The 22,855-nt window shown below is 32.2% G+C and overlaps 1 protein-coding gene across 1 annotated transcript in view; it reads left to right on the top strand.

The window, feature by feature from the left end:
- Positions 1-22,855, top strand: part of CDH19 (cadherin 19) — a gene marked incomplete at both ends in the record, with an annotated part of 49,586 nt that overhangs the window by 9,330 nt on the left and 17,401 nt on the right. The window contains 6 exons of the mRNA XM_082668248.1: positions 932-1,051; positions 4,090-4,254; positions 5,966-6,147; positions 6,901-7,154; positions 12,141-12,262; positions 15,039-15,160. Coding sequence (XP_082524374.1) covers positions 932-1,051; positions 4,090-4,254; positions 5,966-6,147; positions 6,901-7,154; positions 12,141-12,262; positions 15,039-15,160 — 965 coding nt within the window. The remainder of the gene's footprint in view (positions 1-931; positions 1,052-4,089; positions 4,255-5,965; positions 6,148-6,900; positions 7,155-12,140; positions 12,263-15,038; positions 15,161-22,855) is intronic.

Below are 22,855 nucleotides of genomic sequence, written 5' to 3'. Positions count from 1 at the left end.
AGCAAATACTATCAATACATGCAATTGAGGACCACAGTAAAAGTTTCAACATTTTTATTACTGAAACATAGAATGGCTTCATGTTAGAATGTGTCAGTTTATAAAATTAGATTGTAATGAAAAACTTCATAATGCTAATTTCATATAAAATCACAAGCCTATTTGATTTAGTGCCATTTGTGTTGCCATTCTTATTGACATAGAACATAGTGTTTCAAAAGATGTGGATTTCCAGCAAGACCCATAATGCTAGATTCCATGTTTACATAAAAATAATTTAAAAGCTCATTAAAGAAATATTTTTAATTTGACCATTAATTTTAAACATACAAATACTTATTTCCCATGAGTTTTATTGATTGTTACTGAATTTTAATGAGAATACTTACCTTATCAATCTGGTAGATTTTGTTTTGCACTTAAAAAAAAATCTTTAAAGAAAGTAGGCATTTTACAGAAGGGGATGAAGCAAGCCAAATAATTATGCTTATCTTCACACTATGTCGAGATCATTTCAATAATCTTTATTAATATTTTACTAATATTCTGTAATTTTTTGAGGTACAGGTCACAACATTGTTTTTTGAAGAAAACTGTTTCTAATTTCCCTTTGATTCCTCTGCTAATAACACATCTTTAAATGATCCTTAATTACGTATTGTAACGGGTTAATAGTTATATTTCATTAGATCATGGATTCACATATTTAAAACTCTATATGGTGTATGGAAATTAGGGTTATTTTGTATAAGGTTTTATTTTCTTGTCTATACAGAAAGATACTTGTTTTATAATTCAGAACAGGGAGGACTAGTCTTTTATTGCATATCATCATCCTCCTTGCTAAAGAAAGAATACCTTACAGAACTGGAATCCATTTTTCAAGAAGACCATAGACTTAATTTCTTGTAACTATATATTTTCTCTTCAGGAACATTTGTCATCCAGGTGACAGCAAGTGATGCTGATGATCCTTCAAGTGGCAATAATGCTCGTCTCCTGTACAGCTTACGACAAGGCCAACCATATTTCTCCATTGAACCAACAACAGGTATTCCTGGAAGAAACGAAGTGCAATTCAACATGATTCTAAGGCAAAGTCAGAGCAAAAGTTCTCTGCCTACAAACATGTTGTAAAGTAGACGTGATGTTTCAATAAATAAATGGGTTGTAATGTTAAGCATTTAATTATTTTTAATCTTTTAGCTGGTTTTTCTAAGGTTGGGAGATTGGATTTTTCTCACCCATACCACAAATGATTTGTGTATGGGATATAAAACATACTTAAGGATTATTACAAATTAATTACAGAACTACAGACAACCCAATTTAAATATATGGGGAAAAGACATTTACAAACAATTGGCAAAAAATCGACAAACAAAAAGCCTGCAAGCATATTAAAATTGCTCAACCTCATTAGTCATCATGGAAATGCAAATTAAAATCACAGAGTTCCACCTGTACACCCAGCCAGAATGAGATTAAGCTGAGTTTATGGCTGGGTGTAGGAACTTAAAAAAAAAGTTCTGTATTGTATGTCTTTTTGATTCACATGAATACAACATTTGCTTTTTCTGTCCTTCTCCAATTTCTGTTAATCAATTGAATACTTTATAAAATAAATTTAAAAATTCCTCTTATTTATTTACATCTATTAAACAGTTAAGAATTATGTGCCATTGATTGATGGACAAATATTGATTGCTTTGGTCACTACAAAGATTAAACCCATATAAATGAGCTTATTTATAGTCTCTAAAGATGAGAAAAAAAAAATACCTGACTAACCAACAAAGAATGTGGCAAGTTCCAAAAGCAATAAAATTCTGTGATTGTTAATGAGACAAATATTATTTCCATCTTGATGACATGAAAAGCTTTAAAAAATTAAAGCATGTGTTGGGTCTTTAAGCATTTGTTATTGATTCATTCATTTAGCAAGTATTAAATAGGTCAGCCTTTATCAGTCAAGTTTCTTTTGAGAATCAGATTCTGAAAAATATGATTTGAGTGACTATATTCTTAAGTCTCCCCAGGATAATACCTAGCTTCTATTATTCTGAAAGTACAGATTAAAGTTATTTTAATACATGCAATGGATGCCTTAAGACATTCCCTTACACAATTTTGGTTGAGAAGGGTTGAATATGCAACAAGCATTGTACAGTATACTAGGTTTACAGCAGGACACCATTGCAACATTAAAAAAATAATAATAGGGCTTCCCTGGTGGCGCAGTGGTTGAGAGTCCGCCTGCCGATGCAGGGGAGACGGGTTCGTGCTCCGGTCCGAGAAGATCCCACATGCCACGGAGCGGCTGGGCCCGTGGGCCATGGCCGCTGAGCCTGCGCGTCCAGAGCCTGTGCTCCGCAATGGGAGAGGCCACAACAGTGAGAGGCCCGCGTACCGCAAAAAACAGAAACAAATAATAATAATAAAAAAAGGAAAGCAACAGGGACTCTTTTCTCTTGGAACTTACAAATAAATATTAAACATTTGTGTATTAATAAATACATGCACTAAGTTTGTGAATATTATGAAGTGAAATAAACAAGGTTCAATAGAAGAAAGAACTCCTTCATATCGTGTGGCCAAGGCAGAATACACTGAAACCAGAATGCTGAGCTGTGACGTGACCAACGTGAGGAGAGCATGGAAGGCATTCTAGGTTATGGGAAGAATGTATAGGAAATTCCTGAGAAAGGAGAGTGTTTAAGCTCTTAGACTAACTAGACACCAATGTGAAAAAGCACCGAGGAGGAGACTAGAAAATGGGCTGTGTAGTAGATGTGTGCTGGGTGACACTGGATCTTCACAACCATTTTGATCACTGTCTGTTCCTCCAGCCCTCACTGGAGGGCTGAGCAAATTAGCTAAACATATTGAGCAAATTAGCTAAAGCAATTAATTGTATTAATGGAGGAGCAGTAGAGCCGACAGCAAGACAGCAAGACAATTGGAAGCCAAAGCACAGAAGTGGTAAGTTTTCGAGTGTGTAAGAGGATCTAGGAATATATGTCCTTTATCCATTCTGAAGGTAAGAAGACAGATTGAAAATAAAGTCAGCAAAGTTAATTGAAGCCTCCATACATGGGAAGTGAAGGCCTCTGTGTTCGTCTCACTCGCTGACTAATCTCTACACCTAATACTCTAATACTATTCTCCTTTGCTAATAGAAAACACAATCCTCTGTTGAGTCACACACAGGGAGATATTAGGAGCATGTGTTTCATATATTCCATGGTTTCCATACTGATTCATATAATATAGTTGTGAAACACTTCAGTCCACAATTAAAATCTCATCATAATGTGGTCCAATTTGTCCTTCTTTTATTTTTTTACAGGTATCACAATTTTTTAATTAACACTTTTTCCCCAGACATATTTGAAGATTAGCCATTCTCTTTCTTATATTTGTATTATGTGTTCCCCAAATCTTTAGGATTACAACCCTTCTATTCACCACCTTAAATTTTTCCTAGGTTGTTTTCAGTGATGATTAACTTTTTACTAAATAATTTTATAGAAAGTGAACACTTATTACAACATTTCCATGGTCCAATATGTATATGAATATCTCTGTTGGTGGATTATGAATAACTGTGAGTCAAAAATCAGCTCTTCTTCATATATTATGACTCAAAATAAACTTAACATCACAGGTGCACAATATTTTTCATAAATTTGGTATTATAGTTTTACATGTATCCATAATAAACTAACTTCTTCTAAGTTTAGGGGAAAAGTTAATTGTAGAGCCCTAATATTATGTTAGAGAAGAAAGCAGAAAATAAGTTGAGGTAAAGATAAGACATTCTTCTTCTCTCCCTGTGGTTTATCCTAACATAGTATTTTATTAAGATTCCACTACTATTAGTATTGTGATGGCCACTCTAAACTTCAGGCAGAAGTGGTGATTGACTTATTATTGTTGTATTTTTTTCTCCAGGGCAGCATCTAGCACATTGTAGTCGTTCAAAATGTGTCAAAAGAATGATTTTATGTTTGAATTCTTAAGAAATTAACTAGGAAGATGCCATGGTTAATAATGAAATAATAATTATAGTTTATTATGTCTTTAAAGGAGTCATAAGAATATCTTCTAAAATGGATAGAGAACTGCAAGATGAGTATTGGGTGATTATTCAAGCCAAAGACATGATTGGTCTGCCTGGAGCACTGTCGGGAACAACAAGTGTATTAATCAAACTTTCTGATGTTAATGACAATAAGCCTATATTTAAAGACAGTAAGTAAAAAGGATTCTAATAAATAATTTTTGAAAGTATGGAAAATAGCACAAACTAAGTCTTGATTTAGCAAAGTGCTTAAAGCATCTGCTTTCAGATTTAGGGTAGTGTCACTCTTTCCTCCAGATTAACTTGTTGGCAATTTTTAATTTGTACAATCAAATGAACGGTTCTTTTAATTTTCCCACAATGAAAGAGACACAGTAGCACAGTTACACTATTACTTCCTGAAAACAGCAAAATATTACCAACTTTAAAGTAACATTTCTCCCACTTAAAAAAGGAAAATCTCACAAAGCAGTCTGTGGAATGACCTGCTATATGCTACTAAGGAAGTCAAGAATCCCTTTAAAGAAAAATTATACTGAACATGCTCCTTTTTTTAATTCTAAAAAGATTTATTCTTTAGGATATTAACACCTGTGATTATTTTGTACATTTTAGCATAAATTACAAATGATATATGAATGACTAGTTCTTTGTAAGTTTTATGCAAGTTACTTTTGAAAAGTAAAGAGAAAAAACCTTATTTATATTTATATCTATGTATTTCAAATATAACTGCCAGTATTTTCTTGTGACCAAAACAATGGGGTCATCTGACTTCATCTTTCTCTCTCTTTTTAAAATTTATTTTATTGAGACATAGTCGATTTACAATGTTGTGTTAATTTCTACTGTACAGAAAAGTGATTGAGTTATACATATATATAATTCTTTTTGATATTCTTTTCCTTTATGGTTTATCAGAGGATATTGAATATAGTTCCCTGTACTATTCAGTAGGACATTGTTGTTTATCCATTCTATATACAATAGTTTGCATCAGCTAGCCTCAAACTCCCAATCCATCCCTCCCCCACCCCCATCCTCCTGACAACCACAAGTCTGTTCTCTATGTCTCTGAATCTGTTTCTGTTTCATAGGTAAGTTCATTTGTGTCACATTTTAAATTCCACATATAAGTGATATCTTATGGTATTTGTCTTTCTCTTTCTGAGTTACTTCAGTTAGTATGATAATCTCTAGGTTCATCCATGTTGCTGCAAATGGCATTATTTCATTCTTTTTTATGGTTGCATAATATTCCATATCTTTCTTTTCCATTTCCACTAATGGAATGGAATTAATGCAATCCAGGCTCAGATTCTCAAAGTCAAACTGTTACCCTTAGAACTCAACTATTTGTTTTTGGACTCTACCGTCTTTAATTCATACTTATATTGGGTTGGCCAAAAAGTTCGTTCAGGCTTTTTTGTAACATCTTATGGAAAAACCCAAACGAACCTTTTGGCCAACTCAATATTTATTGGTTATTTTAGGTATCAGAGAATTCTTGAGTGAAATTGAAAAACTCTTTTAATTAAATTTAATTTGGCATGGTGGAAGGATACAATAAAAATAAACCTAAGAATATTGAGAAGGTATACATATGAATAGAAATTTGGAAATTATATGTACTGGTGAAAGGACTTCCTAAGATATATTTAAGAGAAAATAATAGATACTCAAAAAGATATGAGGGAAATGTTCAGATTGCAAAATAATAAAGGGAGAGAGAGAGCAACAGAGAGAGGTATTTAGAACAAGTAATTGGTGAAAAGGGTGGGTATGATTTTCCCGACAGCCCATAATAAAGGGAGGGTGTTATATTTAGGAGTTTTTTATGTTAATTATCTGTGCAAAATATCCTGAATTTTGTTTTTAAAGGTTTATTTCGCTTGACTGTCTCTGAATCTGCATCTGTTGGGATGTCGATTGGAAAAATCATGGCATATGATAATGACATAGGAGAGAATGCAGAAATGGATTACAGCATAGAAGATGATTCAAAAACGTTCGATGTCATTACTAATAATGAGACCCAAGAAGGAATAATTATATTAAAAAAGGTAGATGCATTAAAATTATTTGTTTTGCATAATAATGCAAAATCAAATCAGAAATGCATATATATTTTGTGTAACCAGTTAGTTTTTGCTTTGTTACGTAATTAAAATAAGACCCTGTGATTTAGTTTAGGGAGCAAAAGAAAAGATATATTATATGTGCTTTTATAAAAAATTCTAAGATATTTCATTTTTTAGAATATTAACATATATGATTATTACCTACATCTTAGTATTAATTACAAATAATAATATACAAATAGCTAATTATCAGTTTTATGCAAGATACTTCTGAAAACATAAAGAAAAAAGCTCAGTTATTTATATTTTATATCTATATATTTCAAATATAATTGATGAGAGAGTTAATTGTTACCGAGATCTTTTGAATTATATTGTAGAGTAGTTTTTTTTAAAAGATTTTAATACACAGGGGAAACTTTTTGAAATTATCTTAAATAACAGGAAATTAATTCTCAACTCCATATTTATACTCAGAAAAGTATACTTTTAATCCTAGATAAAAAATATAATTATTAACCCAAAACATTTTATAATAGACATAAATAACAAAATACACATAGGGATTTGCTACACAACTACTTAATGAAAATATCAGAGGGATCCAAGAACATAAATAGTAAAACCTAACTGGAAAGCAACTGAGACTTAATTTAACAACAGAAACTTTTTTTTCTTAAGTAATTCCTCGGGTCACTGATACCAGTTTTCTGTGTACACTGCATTTCTTTGCAGAGAGTAGACTTTGAGCACCAGAACCACTATCGTATTAGAGCAAAAGTTAAAAACCGCCGAGTTGATGAGCAGCTCAGGAAATACCATACTGAAGCTTCCACCACTTTCATCAAGATCCAGGTGGAAGATGTTGATGAACCTCCTGTTTTCCTCCTCCCGTATTACTTATTTGAAATCTTTGAAGGAAGCCCGTACGGATCATTTGTAGGCACCGTCTCTGCCACAGATCCAGATCAGAGGAAATCTCCTATCAGGTATGTCTGGAAGGCCAGCTTTGCATTAGTAAATGAGGGAACACAGATTAGCTTGAAAATAAAATTTCATATTAATGTAACAAGGATATATCTAGATCTGTATTTCTCTCTAAGGTACTTATAAAATTTGCAACAGTTTAAACAAGTTGAAACAGGAAGCCTCACTATTGGTTAAGATGCAGTGAAATAAGAACTTGAAAACGTGCAAGAAAGAGGCAATCACCAACTAAAATTAGATACAGTCAACTCTCTATTAATTGGGGTAAGAAGGTGAGGGAAAAGAAACCCTTGATTATGCCAAATTAGAGCAGAAACAAAGCTGATCACAATGTGGTTCATCTAAACACTGTTTAATTAAAATGATATTCAAAAATAAACTAAGCTTTTATAGGGTACTGCTAAAGGAGTAAAAGTGAAGTAAGTCCAATCAATTAGAAATAAATTTCTGTGTTGCAATTAAACAATATTTACCATCTATTAAATTAGTCTGTTATATTCAGGTAGTATATTTTCTTTCTGTTTTTTTTTTTGTATTTGCATCATAGTTCTGGTTAAAAATAAAAGCAAAACCTTTTACATGTTTCCTTCCACCACCTTCCCTTGCTCATCCATTTTCCATACTTTACAGTCCAGGGACTTACACAAACTTCCATATATTTATTAAGGTGCTGGGTACTGCTTTGCTCTTTGGAAGAGCTACTGACACAAAGAAGAGCTTCTTTAAATTTCTGAGAGAGACGATGCTCCCACTTTTCCACTGTAATTCCTAATCATAAAATGCTGCCTTCTAATATGTAGATACAGTTCCTATTTATTAGCAGGAACTTTAATAATGAATATAAGTATATATGTGTGTGTATATACAAGTCAGTAAATTAATTGTTTAGATTTTAAAGAGTATATTAACCTGTTTGTTTTTCTGACAATACTAAAGAATACATAATTTTAAAAAATGCTTTCATGATTGAATCTTTCATTATATTATTCTTTATAATAATAAAATTGTAGAAACAATTTAAATATCTAATCTCAGTGGTGTAAATAAGGCAATGAATGATGAATGCTTTCTAATGATGCTTATGAACATAAAGACATGGCATGATTCTTTAAAAATAATACAAAATCAAAAATAATAATAATAAAAAATCATTAGAGTCGTATGTTTACTACAAGTAAAATATTATGTAAAATAAATGAGAAAAATAAGTGAGCACACCCAAATATTAACAGAGGTTGTGTTTTTTTGGTTTTGTTTTTTAATTTAATTTAATTTATTTTTTATACAGCAGGTTCTTATTAATCATCAATTTTATACACATCAGTGTATACATGTCAATCCCAATCTCCCAATTCATCACACCACCACACCCACCTGCCCGCCACTTTCCCTCCTTGGTGTCCATATGTTTGTTCTCTACATCTGTGTCTCAATTTCTGCCCTACAAACTGGTTCATCTGTACCATTTTTCTAGGTTCCACATACATGCGTTAATATACGATATTTGTTTTTCTCTTTCTGACTTACTTCACTCTGTATGACAGTCTCTAGGTCCATCCGCGTCTCTACAAATGACCCAGTTTCATTCCTTTTTATGGCTGAGTAATATTCCATTGTATATATGTACCACATATTCTTTATCCATTCGTCTGTTGATGGGCATTTAGGTTGCTTCCATGACCTGGCTATTGTAAATAGTGCTGCAATGAACATTGGGGTGCATGTGTCTTTTTAAATTATGGTTTTCTCTGGGTACATGCCCAGTAGTGGGATTGCTGGGTCATACGGTAATTCTATTTTCAGTTTTTTAAGGAACCTCCTTACTGTTCTCCATACTGGCTGTATCAATTTACATTCCCACCAACAATGCAAGAGGGTTCCCTTTTCTCCACACCCTCTCCAGCATTTGTTGTTTGTAGATTTTCTGATGATGCCCATTCTAACTGGTGTGAGGTGATACCTCATTGTAGTTTTGATTTGCATTTCTCTAATAATTAGTGATGTTGAGCAGCTTTTCATGTGCTTCTTGGCCATCTGTATGTCTTCTTTGGAGAAATTTCTATTTAGGTCTTCTGCCCATTTATGGAATGGGTTGTTTGTTTTTTTAATATTGAACAGCATGAGTTATTTATATATTTTGGAGATTAATCCTTTGTCTGTTGATTCATTTGCAAATATCTTCTCCAATTCTGAGGGTTGTCTTTTTGTTTTATTTATGGTTTCCTTTGCTGTGCAAAAGCTTTGAAGTTTCTTTAGGTCCCATTTGTTTATTTTTGTTTTTATTTCCATTACTCTAGGAGGTGGATCAAAAAAGATCTTGCTGTGATTTATGTCAGAGTGTTCTTCCTATGTTTTCCTCTAAGAGTTTTATAGTGCCTGATCTCACATTTAGGTCTCTAATCCATTTTGAGTTTATTTTTATATATGGTGTTAGTGACTGTTCCAATTTCATTCTTTTACTAGCTGTAAAAGTTTTCCCAGCTGTCCAGTTTTCCCAGCACCACTTACTGAACAGACTGTCTTTTCTCCACTGTATATCCTTGCCTCCTTTGTCATAGATTAGTTGACCATAGGTGCGTGGGTTTACCTCTTGGCTTTCTATCTTGTTCTATTGATCTATGTTCCTGTTTTTGTGCCAGTACCATATTGTCTTGATTACTGTAGATTTGTAGTATAGTCTGAAGTCAGGGAGTCTGATTCCTCCAGCTCCGTTTTCTTCCCTCAATACAGCTTTGGCTTTTCAGGGTCTTTTGTGTCTACATACAGATTTTAAGATTTTTTGTTCTAGTTCTGTAAAAAATGCCATTGATAATTTGATAGGGATAGCATTGAATCTGTAGATTGCTCTGGGTAGTATAGTCATTTTCACAATATTGATTCTTCCAATCCAAGAACATGATATAGCTCTCCATCTGTTGGTATCCTCTTTAATTTCTTTCATCAGTGTCTTATAGTTTTCTGCATACAGGTCTTTTGTCTCCCTAGGTAGGTTTATTCCTAGGTATTTGATTCTTTTTGTTACAATAGTAAATGGGAGTGTTTCCTTAATTTCTCTCTCAGATTTTTCATCATTAGTGTATAGGAATGCCAATTTTGTATCCTGCAACTTTACCAAATAATTTTGTATCCTGCAACTTTACCAAATTCATTGACTAGCTCTAGTAGTTTTCTGGTGACATCTTTAGGATTCTCTATGTATAGTATCATGGCATCTTTCACAAGTGGAAGAGGCTGTCTTTAAACATCTTTCACCTGTGCATTATAAAAGTACTTTAAAATTCTTGAAAGATCTGGTGGAGTTGCACCTACTTGGGAATCTCTAGGCTTTGTATATGGGCTTGGCTATTATGTGCCTCAGTTTTTCTTCTGGGAAGTGGGAATAGTAGAGGCGTACAAAGATTAAGAACCTGATATAAAGACATCCTTATATGTATGGAAGAATCTTTTGTTTCTATCATTCTGTCAAGAGCTCTTAGCAATGAGAAAACATTACATAGCCACATTCTATTCACTCAGCATTTTTAGAGGATTGAAGAGTCTTTAAAAAAGGAACTGTGAAGCAAACCAAAGATTAAAACTTTATTTTTTAAGCTTTTAGTTCAAGCTCTTTCTAATATGTATTACACACTTCTTTCCTTTCTTAAATGGTGTGTATTCACTATTATTTTAAATGTTACTGATGACTCAGGGTCATAATTTTTTAAAACTTTTATAAGGAAATAATCTCAAACTTTTGGTTGGTTTTATTTGGAATGGTGTATTATAGAAACAGGATACTCTGTACCCTTACTACAAAATATTAAACTACTGTTTCATTTTGTCAACAAATCTAAGTAGGAAATGTGACCACTTGTGGATATGTAAGCAAATTGCTTATAAAGGTTTAAAAATGAGTAGAGCTAAAACCGAATTCTTTTAAAGCTTAATTCTTTGTAGTTTCTGTTTTAATTTTCCCCTCAACACCAACCTACAAATTAGTGTGATATTTTTAGAGAACTGTCAATTCAAGATTAAAATATTCTCATCTTTTGCCACATAATTATGATAAATCTCATTGATGTCTTATCAAAATCTTTAGGAATATATATGCAATGAGAAGGCATCACTGAACCCTAGTTATTACTCTTCTTTAATTTTAATTATTGATCATTTGCAAGCAGATAAGACATGCTGAGTACTTCAAAGTCTTCTTTCATTGTGGAATTTGAGATTATTTTCCGGGCTTTTGCATGAGAGAATTCTATTATCTGGCTTCTTTCCATGCATGATCTAATAATAGCACATTACACCTACTATCCTTACTTCCTCACTTTCAGGAGATATGTTTATATATGTATATATGTTTATATATGTATATATATAGATATGTTTATATGTGTATACACACACATATATATGTATATAAATATATGTAATAAATACATACTTTATTTTTATTAGATATTATCTAATTATTTCCTTAAATAAAAACAAACATTTCTCATATGTCAGCAATCAAGTAACTATAATATGATGCACAGATTTAGAAAGTAACTATGTGGTGTAACAAGGAGACTCAGCAGCCTAAACTGAGAATTTGTTTTACATTGCTTCAAAGGAAAAAATAGGTTCACAAGCTTTCATTTTTACCCCCGTTTATTTGTACTTCTCTTCATTTTGCAAAAGACATTTGCCATTTCTTTTTAACCAAGTCATTCACTTATGAAAATTCTCTTCTGGGAATAAGAATGAGTGACATGTGTCTAGATTTCACACGTGTCAATTGAAATCTAGAACTGTTTTAGGTTTTTGGTGTTTTTTGTTTCTGTCTCCATTGAGTTGAATCTTAAATGTAGAATGCATCTTTCTGAAAATTGTTCAGCATTGCATTAGCTGTGTAGAGTGTGGACCTGATAATATTTTATTGCTTAAAAAGAGTGTTATACACTCTTTAAAGAGTATTATATGGGGAAAATAATTAAATTAAGGAGTTATTTTTGTGTGTGCAGGTATTCTATTACCAGAAGCAAAGTGTTCAGTATTGATGACAATGGTACAGTCTTCACAACTAACCCTCTTGATCGAGAGATTAGTGCTTGGTATAACCTAAGTGTTACAGCCACAGAAAAATGTAAGTACTCATTTGGGAACCATATATTGGTTCCCCATATTTTTTAAACCATTCAGTAATCTCTAAACATAGAGACAAAAGCTAAAGTGTTGCTGAAATTAGAATTAAATGGTATTTTATATGTCAATTCATACATGTGTATTTAATTTATTATTTTAAATTCAAAATGTCTGCACATTCTTACTACATCTTATTTATATACTTACCACTAAATATCTTCATTTTTATTATGGCAATAAATAATGTTTAATGCAAGAAATAAATCATGGAAAATTCAGAAAAACGCGAGAAATAAACAAAAAATCCCTTGAAATTCTAAGAACTTTTAATTATATAATTATATGTTCTTACCATATTTTTCATGAATGCATTTTTAAATCAATTTTTAAAAATTGAATATAAATTTTGTAAGTTTTTTCAAACTGGATATATAAAATATTGCCCAGTAAAATGTGTTCAAATTAAACTCATTGTGTCAGCAGTGCTGATAGTCACATCTTTAATAATCAGTAGTGACCAGTTTTTTTCCACAGAGAAGCAGATGATTCCATTTTCAGGTTGCAAAACATAGATAAAATCATCCCAGTTTAACACTTAGATTGTGTCTTCAGAATTCTCAATCAGAATTAGATCAACCATATTCATTCAGGCTCAAAAGAATAGATAGAACACAATGGAAAGGATTATCAAAATCTTCCCTATTACTTAGTCAATGGTTTTAATATAGTACAGTAAAGGATTCAATTTGTGAGTTTTCAATATTTTAGATTGCATCCTTTCAAAACTGATTTTGCATAGAATTTTAGTAATCGTGTTTCCTTTCTTGGCTTGTTCTTTGAAAGTCTTTGAACATATATCTTACTACTCACCTTATTGAGCAGTAGGCTGATGAGACGGTGGAGTACAAAGCATCTCTTGCATACTTTTTGTCATACATTGAATAGCTCTTTGGAAACTGCAGAAAGACTGGGTCTGGGTTTTGAATTTTCTGTTTAACTAAACGATAAATGATGGGGAGCAAATGTTGCAGGGGAGTAAATGCCTGCTGCACAGAAGAAACGCCAAGGCTTTTGGTGTCAGAAAACACAAAGATGTTTGTCTAAAAGCAAGAAACTTTTATTCATTGCATATTTCTGAGAACAAATTATTTATATCATTACTTACAAGACTGCTGAGAAAAGAATTCAAATCAGTTCAAAGGAGGACTGGACATCTTTGAAAAATGTGTTTCTATGTAAAGTAGCCTTCAACTATTGAAAGAGCATGTTTTAATGAATTTATGTAAATAATTAGCCACTGTAATCTTATTTTATATATAAGGGGAATTTTTTGTAAGACTATATCATTAACTTCTGTTAAATGAGAAGTACTACAATTTAAGTTATTAAAAAGCAGAGTCTTTAAAATGTGTTATTCGTATTTTTAGACATAAATATTGTGTCCTCTTCTCTAAGAGGAAGGAAGGAAAGACTTTTCCCTAATTTTCAACAGGTAGAGTTAAGCCTCTTTTTTTTTTTAAGTTTGTATTTGCCCTTATGAATTACAATTGCAAATATAATGCTTGTGATTTTAAAAGAAAGAGCATGTAAGATTATAAATAAAAACACTGAGACCAACAAAAGAAACTCCCTCTCCCCACTCTTCAATGTATGTACCTTCCCATGGCTTTTTAAAATAAAAAAGAAAGATTTAAAATAATGATATACAAATATACAATACCTTATGCTGCAAATTGTTTTTTAGCACTTCACAAAACATCATGTATATTACTTCTAGTTAGTAGACAAATAAAATAATAGTATTTAGTGTTTATTGCTTATTTATATAAGTGATCTTCTAAATGTTTCATATGTATTAATTCATTTAATCTTTATAACAGCTCTATAAGCTTGTTACTAGTATCATTTCCATTTTACAGAAAACCAACTGAGACAAACAGTGGTAAGCATTTTTCTCAAATTGAGAACCAAGATTAAAATACATTTTTAAAGTTCATGATATTACTACATGTGTTACATTGATGCATTCATTTTTAATAAGCATACACAATTTCATAGTTTGGTGGTAATTTATTTCCCCAATCCCTTTTGGGTTACTTCCAGTAGTTTGGTTGGGATGCAAACAATTCTGGAATAAATAAATTGAATTACAGACGCTTATATATTGGTGCCTTGGACTGTAGCATAGGTTTCCCAAACTAATGACTGGGTCAAAGATATGTGTAGTTTAACTTTTACTATCCATTGCCAGATTAGGTTCTAGAAAGGGCTAACATCCCACTATTTTTAATCCTTCCACCATCACTGGCTCTGTGTTTCATATTTAACACAAGGACTAAATTATCATTCTCCTCATTTCTGGTGAGCAAGCGCCTTTGTGAAAGTTATGATAGAGCAACACATCTCAACTGCAGGCACTTTTACCTCCTAGTACATTTGACCATGTCTGAAGACAATTTAGATCATCACAACTAGAGTGGACGGTGCTCATGTACCTGACTATCTCCTTTACTTTTACTACTTTTCCTCAATAGCTCCTACAGTCCATGGCAGATACAAGGCACTGGATTAACACTGGTTGAGCTGAATGTGTTGAGAACATTTTTCTAGGCTGTATTGTTAATAAATAGATGAATTATATACCTATCCTGTCCTCAGCTTTTATTCAAGTAAAATAAAAATATACCACATAGCCTCTAATGCAGTTTTCATGACCATTTTTCCCCTAAAGACAGCATTAGCATTCTTTATTTTCATTCCGTTTATTCAATTTGCAGACAGTATAGAACAGAGTTCTGCAGTCCCTGTGTATGTGCAAGTTCTCGATATCAATGATCATGCTCCTGAGTTCTCCGAATACTATGAGACTTACGTTTGTGAAAATGCAGTCTCTGGTCAGGTAAGAATCCATAATAAATTGCCGACGTCGAAACATCGCCTTGTATTATATAGAATAACTTTTGCTATGTATTCCTCCCACTTTGAAATGATAAAAATAAGCGTTATTTAGCTATATTAATTTCATGCTTTAATGCTGTAAATTCTGTATAATTTAAATTTCTTTCTTTTAAAAAAATATATAAACTTCACATTTTCTACTTCCAAATTCCTCAAATGTTTGAAAAATCTGCTAACAGTCAGGATTCAAGAGTAAATCCTTTGTACTTTGTCAGTTCAATAAAGAAAAATTATTTTTTGTGATTCCATAGAATAAATAATTTTAATTAACTTTTATTTTTCCATTCATCATGAAGATAAAGATAAAATGATATATAAAATATATCAGACATCAACACAAATGAAGCTCAATTTCAAATGAATTACTAAGTATGTAAAGACTTATGAAAGCATACTCATTTTGAAATAAATTATCATTACTTCACAATTTTTTTCACACATTTTCTCATGTGGAGCTTACCTTTTTTCATTTGTAAAATGTAGAGTTTAAATTAGATTCTTCTTTGAGTGTCTCAGTTCCAGTACACAATAACTTTACATTTTTTTAGGTATCCTATTAAATGTCATAAAACATTTTAAAAACTTATAAACTAGTTTTCAAAATACCGAATAAGTATATATACTATAAAATCAATTATTCTAAGTAGGCTTGAATTTATCAATAAAGCTAGCTGAAGACAATTTGGATTTTACATGGGTCTTAAAATGTCTTGTGAAATTTATTCAGCTAAGTTTATGCTAGAATACGTTTTATTCAAATTTTCAAATCTTGCCTATAAGTATTTCCTAAATATTTTTAAAAATAATAAAAAATGATTATAAATATACAAATGAATTTAAACTTAAAATATCTATTTTAAATGGATTTGTACCCAGGGTTTTTGATAAAGTTTTTGATAAAGTGAAAGGTTAACATAAAACTTTCAGAGACTCTCCACAATGCAGCACACTGTCCTCTAGATCCAAAAGCAAACTGATTTAGAAACCTGTGAACATACAACATAGGATAGAAAGATTCAAAAACAGAATGCAAGTGAACTGGGACCCATCGCTTCTATAGACACTGTGCTTAGACATCTCTTTAAACTTGGTGTTACAAATAGATCTATGCTTAAAAATTTGATATATCTAAATTTCTCAAGCATTTCAAACATACCTGGTTACCTGGACACATCAACAAATAGGCAATTTTTTAAAAAATCACGTAAATAATTCATGTAAATCTAATAAATGATACTTTAAATGTAGTAACTCAGTTGCCTTAAAAGTCACATAATTTGGGGAATAATCAATTTATCTTACAATTTTCTAACCTATACATATTTACATATGTCAGGTAAATTATATTTTTACAATTATTATAAGTAGTACTATATTTTATAGTTATATATGTCAAATTTAAAGTATAAAACTAGTGTGGTTTGTTGTTTTACATACTTTACGTAAATATGAATATATTCAGAGTACCCCATTGATGGGACAATGTAGACTCAAACTTAAAAAAAAATAGGCTTAATTTACTTCATACGCTATACATTTCTTTCTGTAAATGTCCTTGGTGGTAAGTCCACTTACCCAACAACATTGCATGTTCAGCGGTCTTGACCAGGCTGAGTTGGGCAGAAGATTTGGGAATGCAACATGATTTACACAGTAAAAGACTTAGACCAGAGCTCTAGCTCATGGTGATAAATGCTTCTAGAATAATGCTACCTATGTCCAATGACTACACTGGAACTTTTATCCTAACTCCTCAATTGTCATTTATAATAACAATCATAATTTAAAATGTTTATAAAAACCTTTTGCAACTTTTGCATCATGTGGCAAGATGGAGATATACATTCCTAGTAGGAGCTAGCTCCCTTCACTATTGCATTAGAATCCATTCATGTATTTACTGACTCAGTGGACCTTTCATTCTTTTCACAGACCCTGACTCTTAGGCAAGAACTCAGAAGTCAGTACATTTATAATATAGCAGAATAATCACCTTTTTTGAGAAATGAGTGTTTGTTTTTTCTACTCATTGCTCACTGACAGTGAAAGCATGATCATAAGAATCTTTGGACATTAGGTACAGAGGAAATAATAGCAGAAGGCAGAGCAGTTGAAATTTCCTACAGCACAGTTTTCTGACTTCAGTGTTAAAAAAAACTTCAGTGGTTTTTCCAAAACTAGCACATAAAAATGCAAAACTCCCTGGCCTCATATTTATCACTGTCTTTGATTTGGTCACAATTTGATCTACCTTGATTTAAAAAAAAAATCTTGTTCATACTCTGAACTGCTTGTTTTTTTAAGCATAGATAACACTTTCTAATTTGTAGTTTTGTTCATATCAAGTCTCCTTTCTGAAATGTCTTTATCTAATTCTGTTTAAATTTTAACTATATTGCAAACTGAACTCAAATTTACCATAAGTAGTCTAACCAATTTTAAACAAATAAATAATGTTGACAATGTCCCACACATGATTCTAGCAAACACTATAGCATTAACCCATTTAATTCTCAAGAAATATATGAGGAAAATATATTACATGCCTCATTTTCCAGGTGAAGAAACTGAGGCCCAGAGAAGTTACTTCCTAAGAAAAAACAGATATTTTATAACAAGTGCTGGCATCAGAATCCACGCATTTCACCACCATGTTTTTGCTCCCTATCTATACCTAGTTTGAATAGATCTTATACATTTGTCAAACAAGTTGTCTCTAGTTTTGCATGTTTTCTAGATTATAAGATATTTGTGATAAATGAGCAAGTTTATTTTGATATTCTTGATAATAATAATTAGCTGAATATATGAACAGAGCATGAAGACTATGTTTCTTGAAACAATGATACGGTATTTTTCTCTACAATTCTCTGTAGATATACATTTGAATTTATTAGCCTATATGTGATATTTAAAACTTTTAGTTTGTTAAGATCCCTTAAGGAGAGAGGGTAGACAGAGAAAAGACTAAGTCTAAAGACTGAGACCCAGATACTCCGTAGTAAGTACTGGGAGTTGTAAGGAGCAAACCAGGAGAGTATGGGAGCCTAGAAACCAAATAAAGAAAGTGTTCCAAGGGGGAGGGAGTTATTACCTTTTTTATTTACTGCTTACAGTCAGGTAAAAGCAGAAAAGAAAAGGTCCATTCGAATTCAACAATTTGGGACTTACTAGAATATTTGTAGGTAAGAAAGTATATGATGTCACCCAGGAAGAAAATATAAAGTGAGAATATGAAAGAACATAGGGCAGAGCCTTTGGGAACAGCAATATTTAAGGATTTGCTAAAGGAAGAGAAGCCTGCAAAAGATACTAAGTAGGTGTGACCAGTGAGGTAAAAAGGAAACAAAAAGATTTTTGATGTGGACATTCATAGAGGTGATAGTTTTTGAAGGAAGAAGTATCAATAGCCTCCATTCCCACTATTTCAGGGGAAAAAACAGCTCTCACAGTTCACCATTTGGTCATTTACTTAAAAAAATGTATTTTATAAACAATTCACAGCTATATAAAGAGACAGTGCCAAACAACTTTATTAAAATGTGGCAAACCAAAATTGCACCGGACGCTTGTTAAGGATGCCAAGGAAGATGTTATTCAAGATTATTACAAAAGGTTGAGACTATTGCAGTAGGGGAGAGAGAACTTAAATCTATTGAAACCAAAAGCAGGAGAGTTTTTAAACACTGGTGTGAGCTAGTGAAAACGTCCTGGAGGGCACGTCAGCAGAGAGGTTGGTCAATGTGATTAGACCATCTACGTTTGCTGATTGACTCTTGCAGAAGTTAGGCTCCCGATCTCCCATAGAGACCGGGAGATAGGGGCCCTGTCTTTCTTGATGATTACATTTCAGAGGAATGGTTTCCAGGTCCTTGAGAAAGACCATCTGGCATTATAAAGTGAGAAAAGGCTGGGAGAAGATTTATCTCTATTCCAAAGGGACAGAGAAAGATTTTGTGATTAGAAGTTTTCTAGTGTAATTGTTCTAAGAAAATGTACATTAGGAGTCTCTAGTCAGGAAGAAATTTGTCTGAAACTGAGTCAAGCTGAGGGGAATGTTATGACCCTCCTGATCAAATGTTAATAAAATGCAAACATGGCAAATACATATTTGTCAATATATAATACTTTGAGAAGTTTTAAAAAATCTTTTACAGCTCATATTTTTGCTGGAGAATGGCTATCTTCTTTGTTCCATGATTGCAGAGCATTTAATCTTTAGATTTATAAAAAGCAAATAGCATAATCAATCTACTTAAAAAGAAATATTCTATTGCATCCTTTTCCTTCCAGGTGCATTTGGATACATTCTGTCTTCACCAATTTTCAGGATAAATCAAATAGATTTTGCTGCAAAATTTTTATATAGATGAAAAAACACTGTCACATTTAATTTTAGCAAAACAGAACAGCCCAGATTCTCATTAAAAAATATTCTGTAAGGAAGTCCTTCCTATTGAATGACTAAAAGGATGATTACTTCATCCTTAGAATCATATTGTTCACTCATTGATTCTTGATTTTGAAAATATTCATGTGTTCTGTCTTCATCTGAGGACTCACAGTCTAAAGCTTTGTTTACATGATCAGTTTCACCATCTTCTTGAGTCTATAGTGCTGGCTTCTGCTTTTGGTATTCATCTTCTAATTCACCTAAGAACTGTGAAATATCTTCCTCTGGCAATTTTATTTTCTTTGTCATTATGGATGTAAAATTTTAAATTTGAATTTTCTACTGTTTTTAATGAAGAACAATATCAGACTAAAAAGTTAGTGTATCATTGCTTTTATATCTTTTTTGAAAGATGATGCAATACTTTGAGCAATACATTTACAAAGAAGAGAAGGGTGCAATGGGAAAATTTATTTTATTGTTGCATCAACCTTCTAGACCATTCATCATACAAGTTTTATATAAGTTTTGAAAAGCACATTGGGAAAACTTTATGAGTAATGGTGAAATTTGTAGGATGATGAAATAGGCATAAAAAGAATCATATCACTAAGTTCTTATAATGTATCCTAGATCTATAAAAGTATCCAGTGTGACCATTCAGTAATTGAAGATAGGGTTAATTTATTTATTTAAAGATAAATTGATATTTCTTTATTATTTGGACACTTCTAAGAATTAAAAAAATGAAATACCAATGTTTAGAAATAAGTAAAACTGCTCAAAAAGTAACACAAATACTAATTTTTGGTTCAATGAACTCTAAAACTATACTGAGAGTTAAACTCTGCTGTGGAAGAAAAATGTCCATTGGATGGAGTGGCATAGAGTTCTCTTGTGACTTGCTAAGAGTTTACATGTAAACCAACATTGAAGATCTATGAAATTCTATATTTTTATAATTTTAGAGATGTGTATATTATGCTTCAAAAATTTAGGTAACTCTTTCAGCATCATATAGCTTATAAGTGGTTAAGCAGGAATTATTTGTGTCAATCTCCAAGAATGATGCTCATTTTAACTATGCCCTTCTAATCATAAAGACTAGCTATCCTTAGATTACTTGCTCAATCCAAAGAGAAATAGGAAAAACGTTTTTCTCTTTCTGTACTCATAAGTAATTACATTTACAAGTTTAAGGACAAAAATTAAAATAAGGTCAATACAGCTGATCCTCACCTCCTTCCCGGAATGTGTACTGCTCAAATTCAGAATAAGTCACATTGATCAGCCCTATATTACAATCAGTTTCCTTTAAGGAGGAAGGCCAGAAATCATCAAATAGTTCTTAGAGGGCTCATAGATGTCACTGTCAAACCTAGGAGTTTTTCCCAGGTCTATATGTACCTGAAAGAATGGTACATAGCATGGGTACCTATAATGTTCTTCCACTCAAATTCAAATGGACTCCAAAAATTCCCACTGGCACTGCTACATACACTATGATTTATGAATTGAAATCAGTTCAATGGACAGACAATTTGAGTTCTGCCAATATGTGCAACATTACCATACGTACTTTCTTCCTAGCACATGGCAATGACCTTATTTTAATAACATGGAAAAAGAAAAAATAATATGGGCATTAGGGCTATCATGGCTCCTGGATTGTCACGGTTTCCCCCATGTTTTCTTAGATGTTACATGTGGAATCAGACTAACTTACACTCATATTTCTGGTCTGAAATTTACTGGGTAGGCTTCCTTCAAGTACAACTAAAACAAAGCACCAAATATTAATACATACCTCCCAGTGTACCAACACAAACTTTCAAAAGTGCTGTTAATTTCTTACTCATTCCTAAAAGTTTGATAGTAATGTGTGAACGTTAAAACTTAATGGATTAAGCTCTCAGAAAATATTTGCTTTAAAAGATAGTAAAGCATATCTTGTGTAACTGAATGGTTTTTATGTAGAAACCATAATTAGTTTAAGTTTTATATCTATATAAATAAGTTTCATAAAAACATTACAAAGGGTAGTAAAAGTTACTTGTTTATCATAATCTTGACAACAAAACCAAATGGTGCTGATAAGTGAAATATTGTTAAGAGCATTCTGTTTAAAATTTTTCAGAGGGAATTTTTTTTATTAAAAATAAAGAATAAATAATCAATAAAATAAGGAAGTGGCTGCACCATCAAAACATAAAATGAGAACTATACATGTCACATAGTGTAAATTCTGGCTTAAGCCGAGAGAAGATGAAGAAACAGCATATACTTCCCCAGATGGCAAACAGGAAATTTGGGTGGTGAAAGCAGAGAGGAAAGAATCTCACCTTTTGATTGCAGTTGAGAAAGGGAATGTAATGAGAAAGAGGAACCTTTTGCAATACACCTCTCAGCCTGAGGTTCCCCAAAGTTAATTGCTAAGAATAAAATATAGAGAATATGTAATTTAGAAAATATTGGAGTAAGAAACATAAAACTTCTTAATAGTAAAATCTGACGGGAGACTTTGTGCCAAGGACAATAGACTTGGTGTGAATTTGTTTATACTAAGAATCCCAAAGTGAAGTTCACTCTTTTTTCTCCCACACACTCTCCTTCCCCACACCACACACACAAAGAAAAGTCCTCTTTGATGTTCAAAAAACCCAGAGCCATGCTAGTTTAAAAAATAAATACATGTGCGTTTGCATGGGTACACATACATACACTCAAGTAAAAACAAAAGAAAAGAATGTAAGCAATCTATATCACAGATTTATAAATGGGCAATGTTAAGAAAAATTTATCTTGAGAATTTGTATCTGTTTCTGTGTACTTTAGACACAACCTATTAGTCTTTGATTGCTTTCATCGTTTTTGGTACAGCAATATGTTCTAGGCTCTGCCACTTACCAATTTATTGCTTCCTAGCTGCACATTCATCCTTCACTACCTGCTTAAAAAGAACTGGCACTGTTAAACTATGATAATGGATTGGCCCATTAGAGCATCTTTTATTGTGAGTGCAAGGTTGAGTCTTGTCAATAAAGGGCACTGAATGCACATTGCAGGAGGAAAAGGGCTCCTCTTCCTGGTTCTATGTGTGTAGCATTTTTGCTTTTCCCTTTCTCATGCTGAACGGTTGACCAGCTAACTGGATGTGTGGAAATACATGTATTGCTTTGCCTAGCCACAAGTATGGTTCCCAAAGTCCCAAATGTACATTCCCTTGGCAACCGTAGGACTCCA

Source organism: Grampus griseus (assembly GCF_964374135.1).
Source record: "Grampus griseus genome assembly, chromosome: 12".
Taxonomy (NCBI): Eukaryota; Metazoa; Chordata; class Mammalia; order Artiodactyla; family Delphinidae; genus Grampus; species Grampus griseus.
Note: the sequence above shows the minus strand (reverse complement) of the source record. Positions and strands in the feature narration are given on the sequence as shown.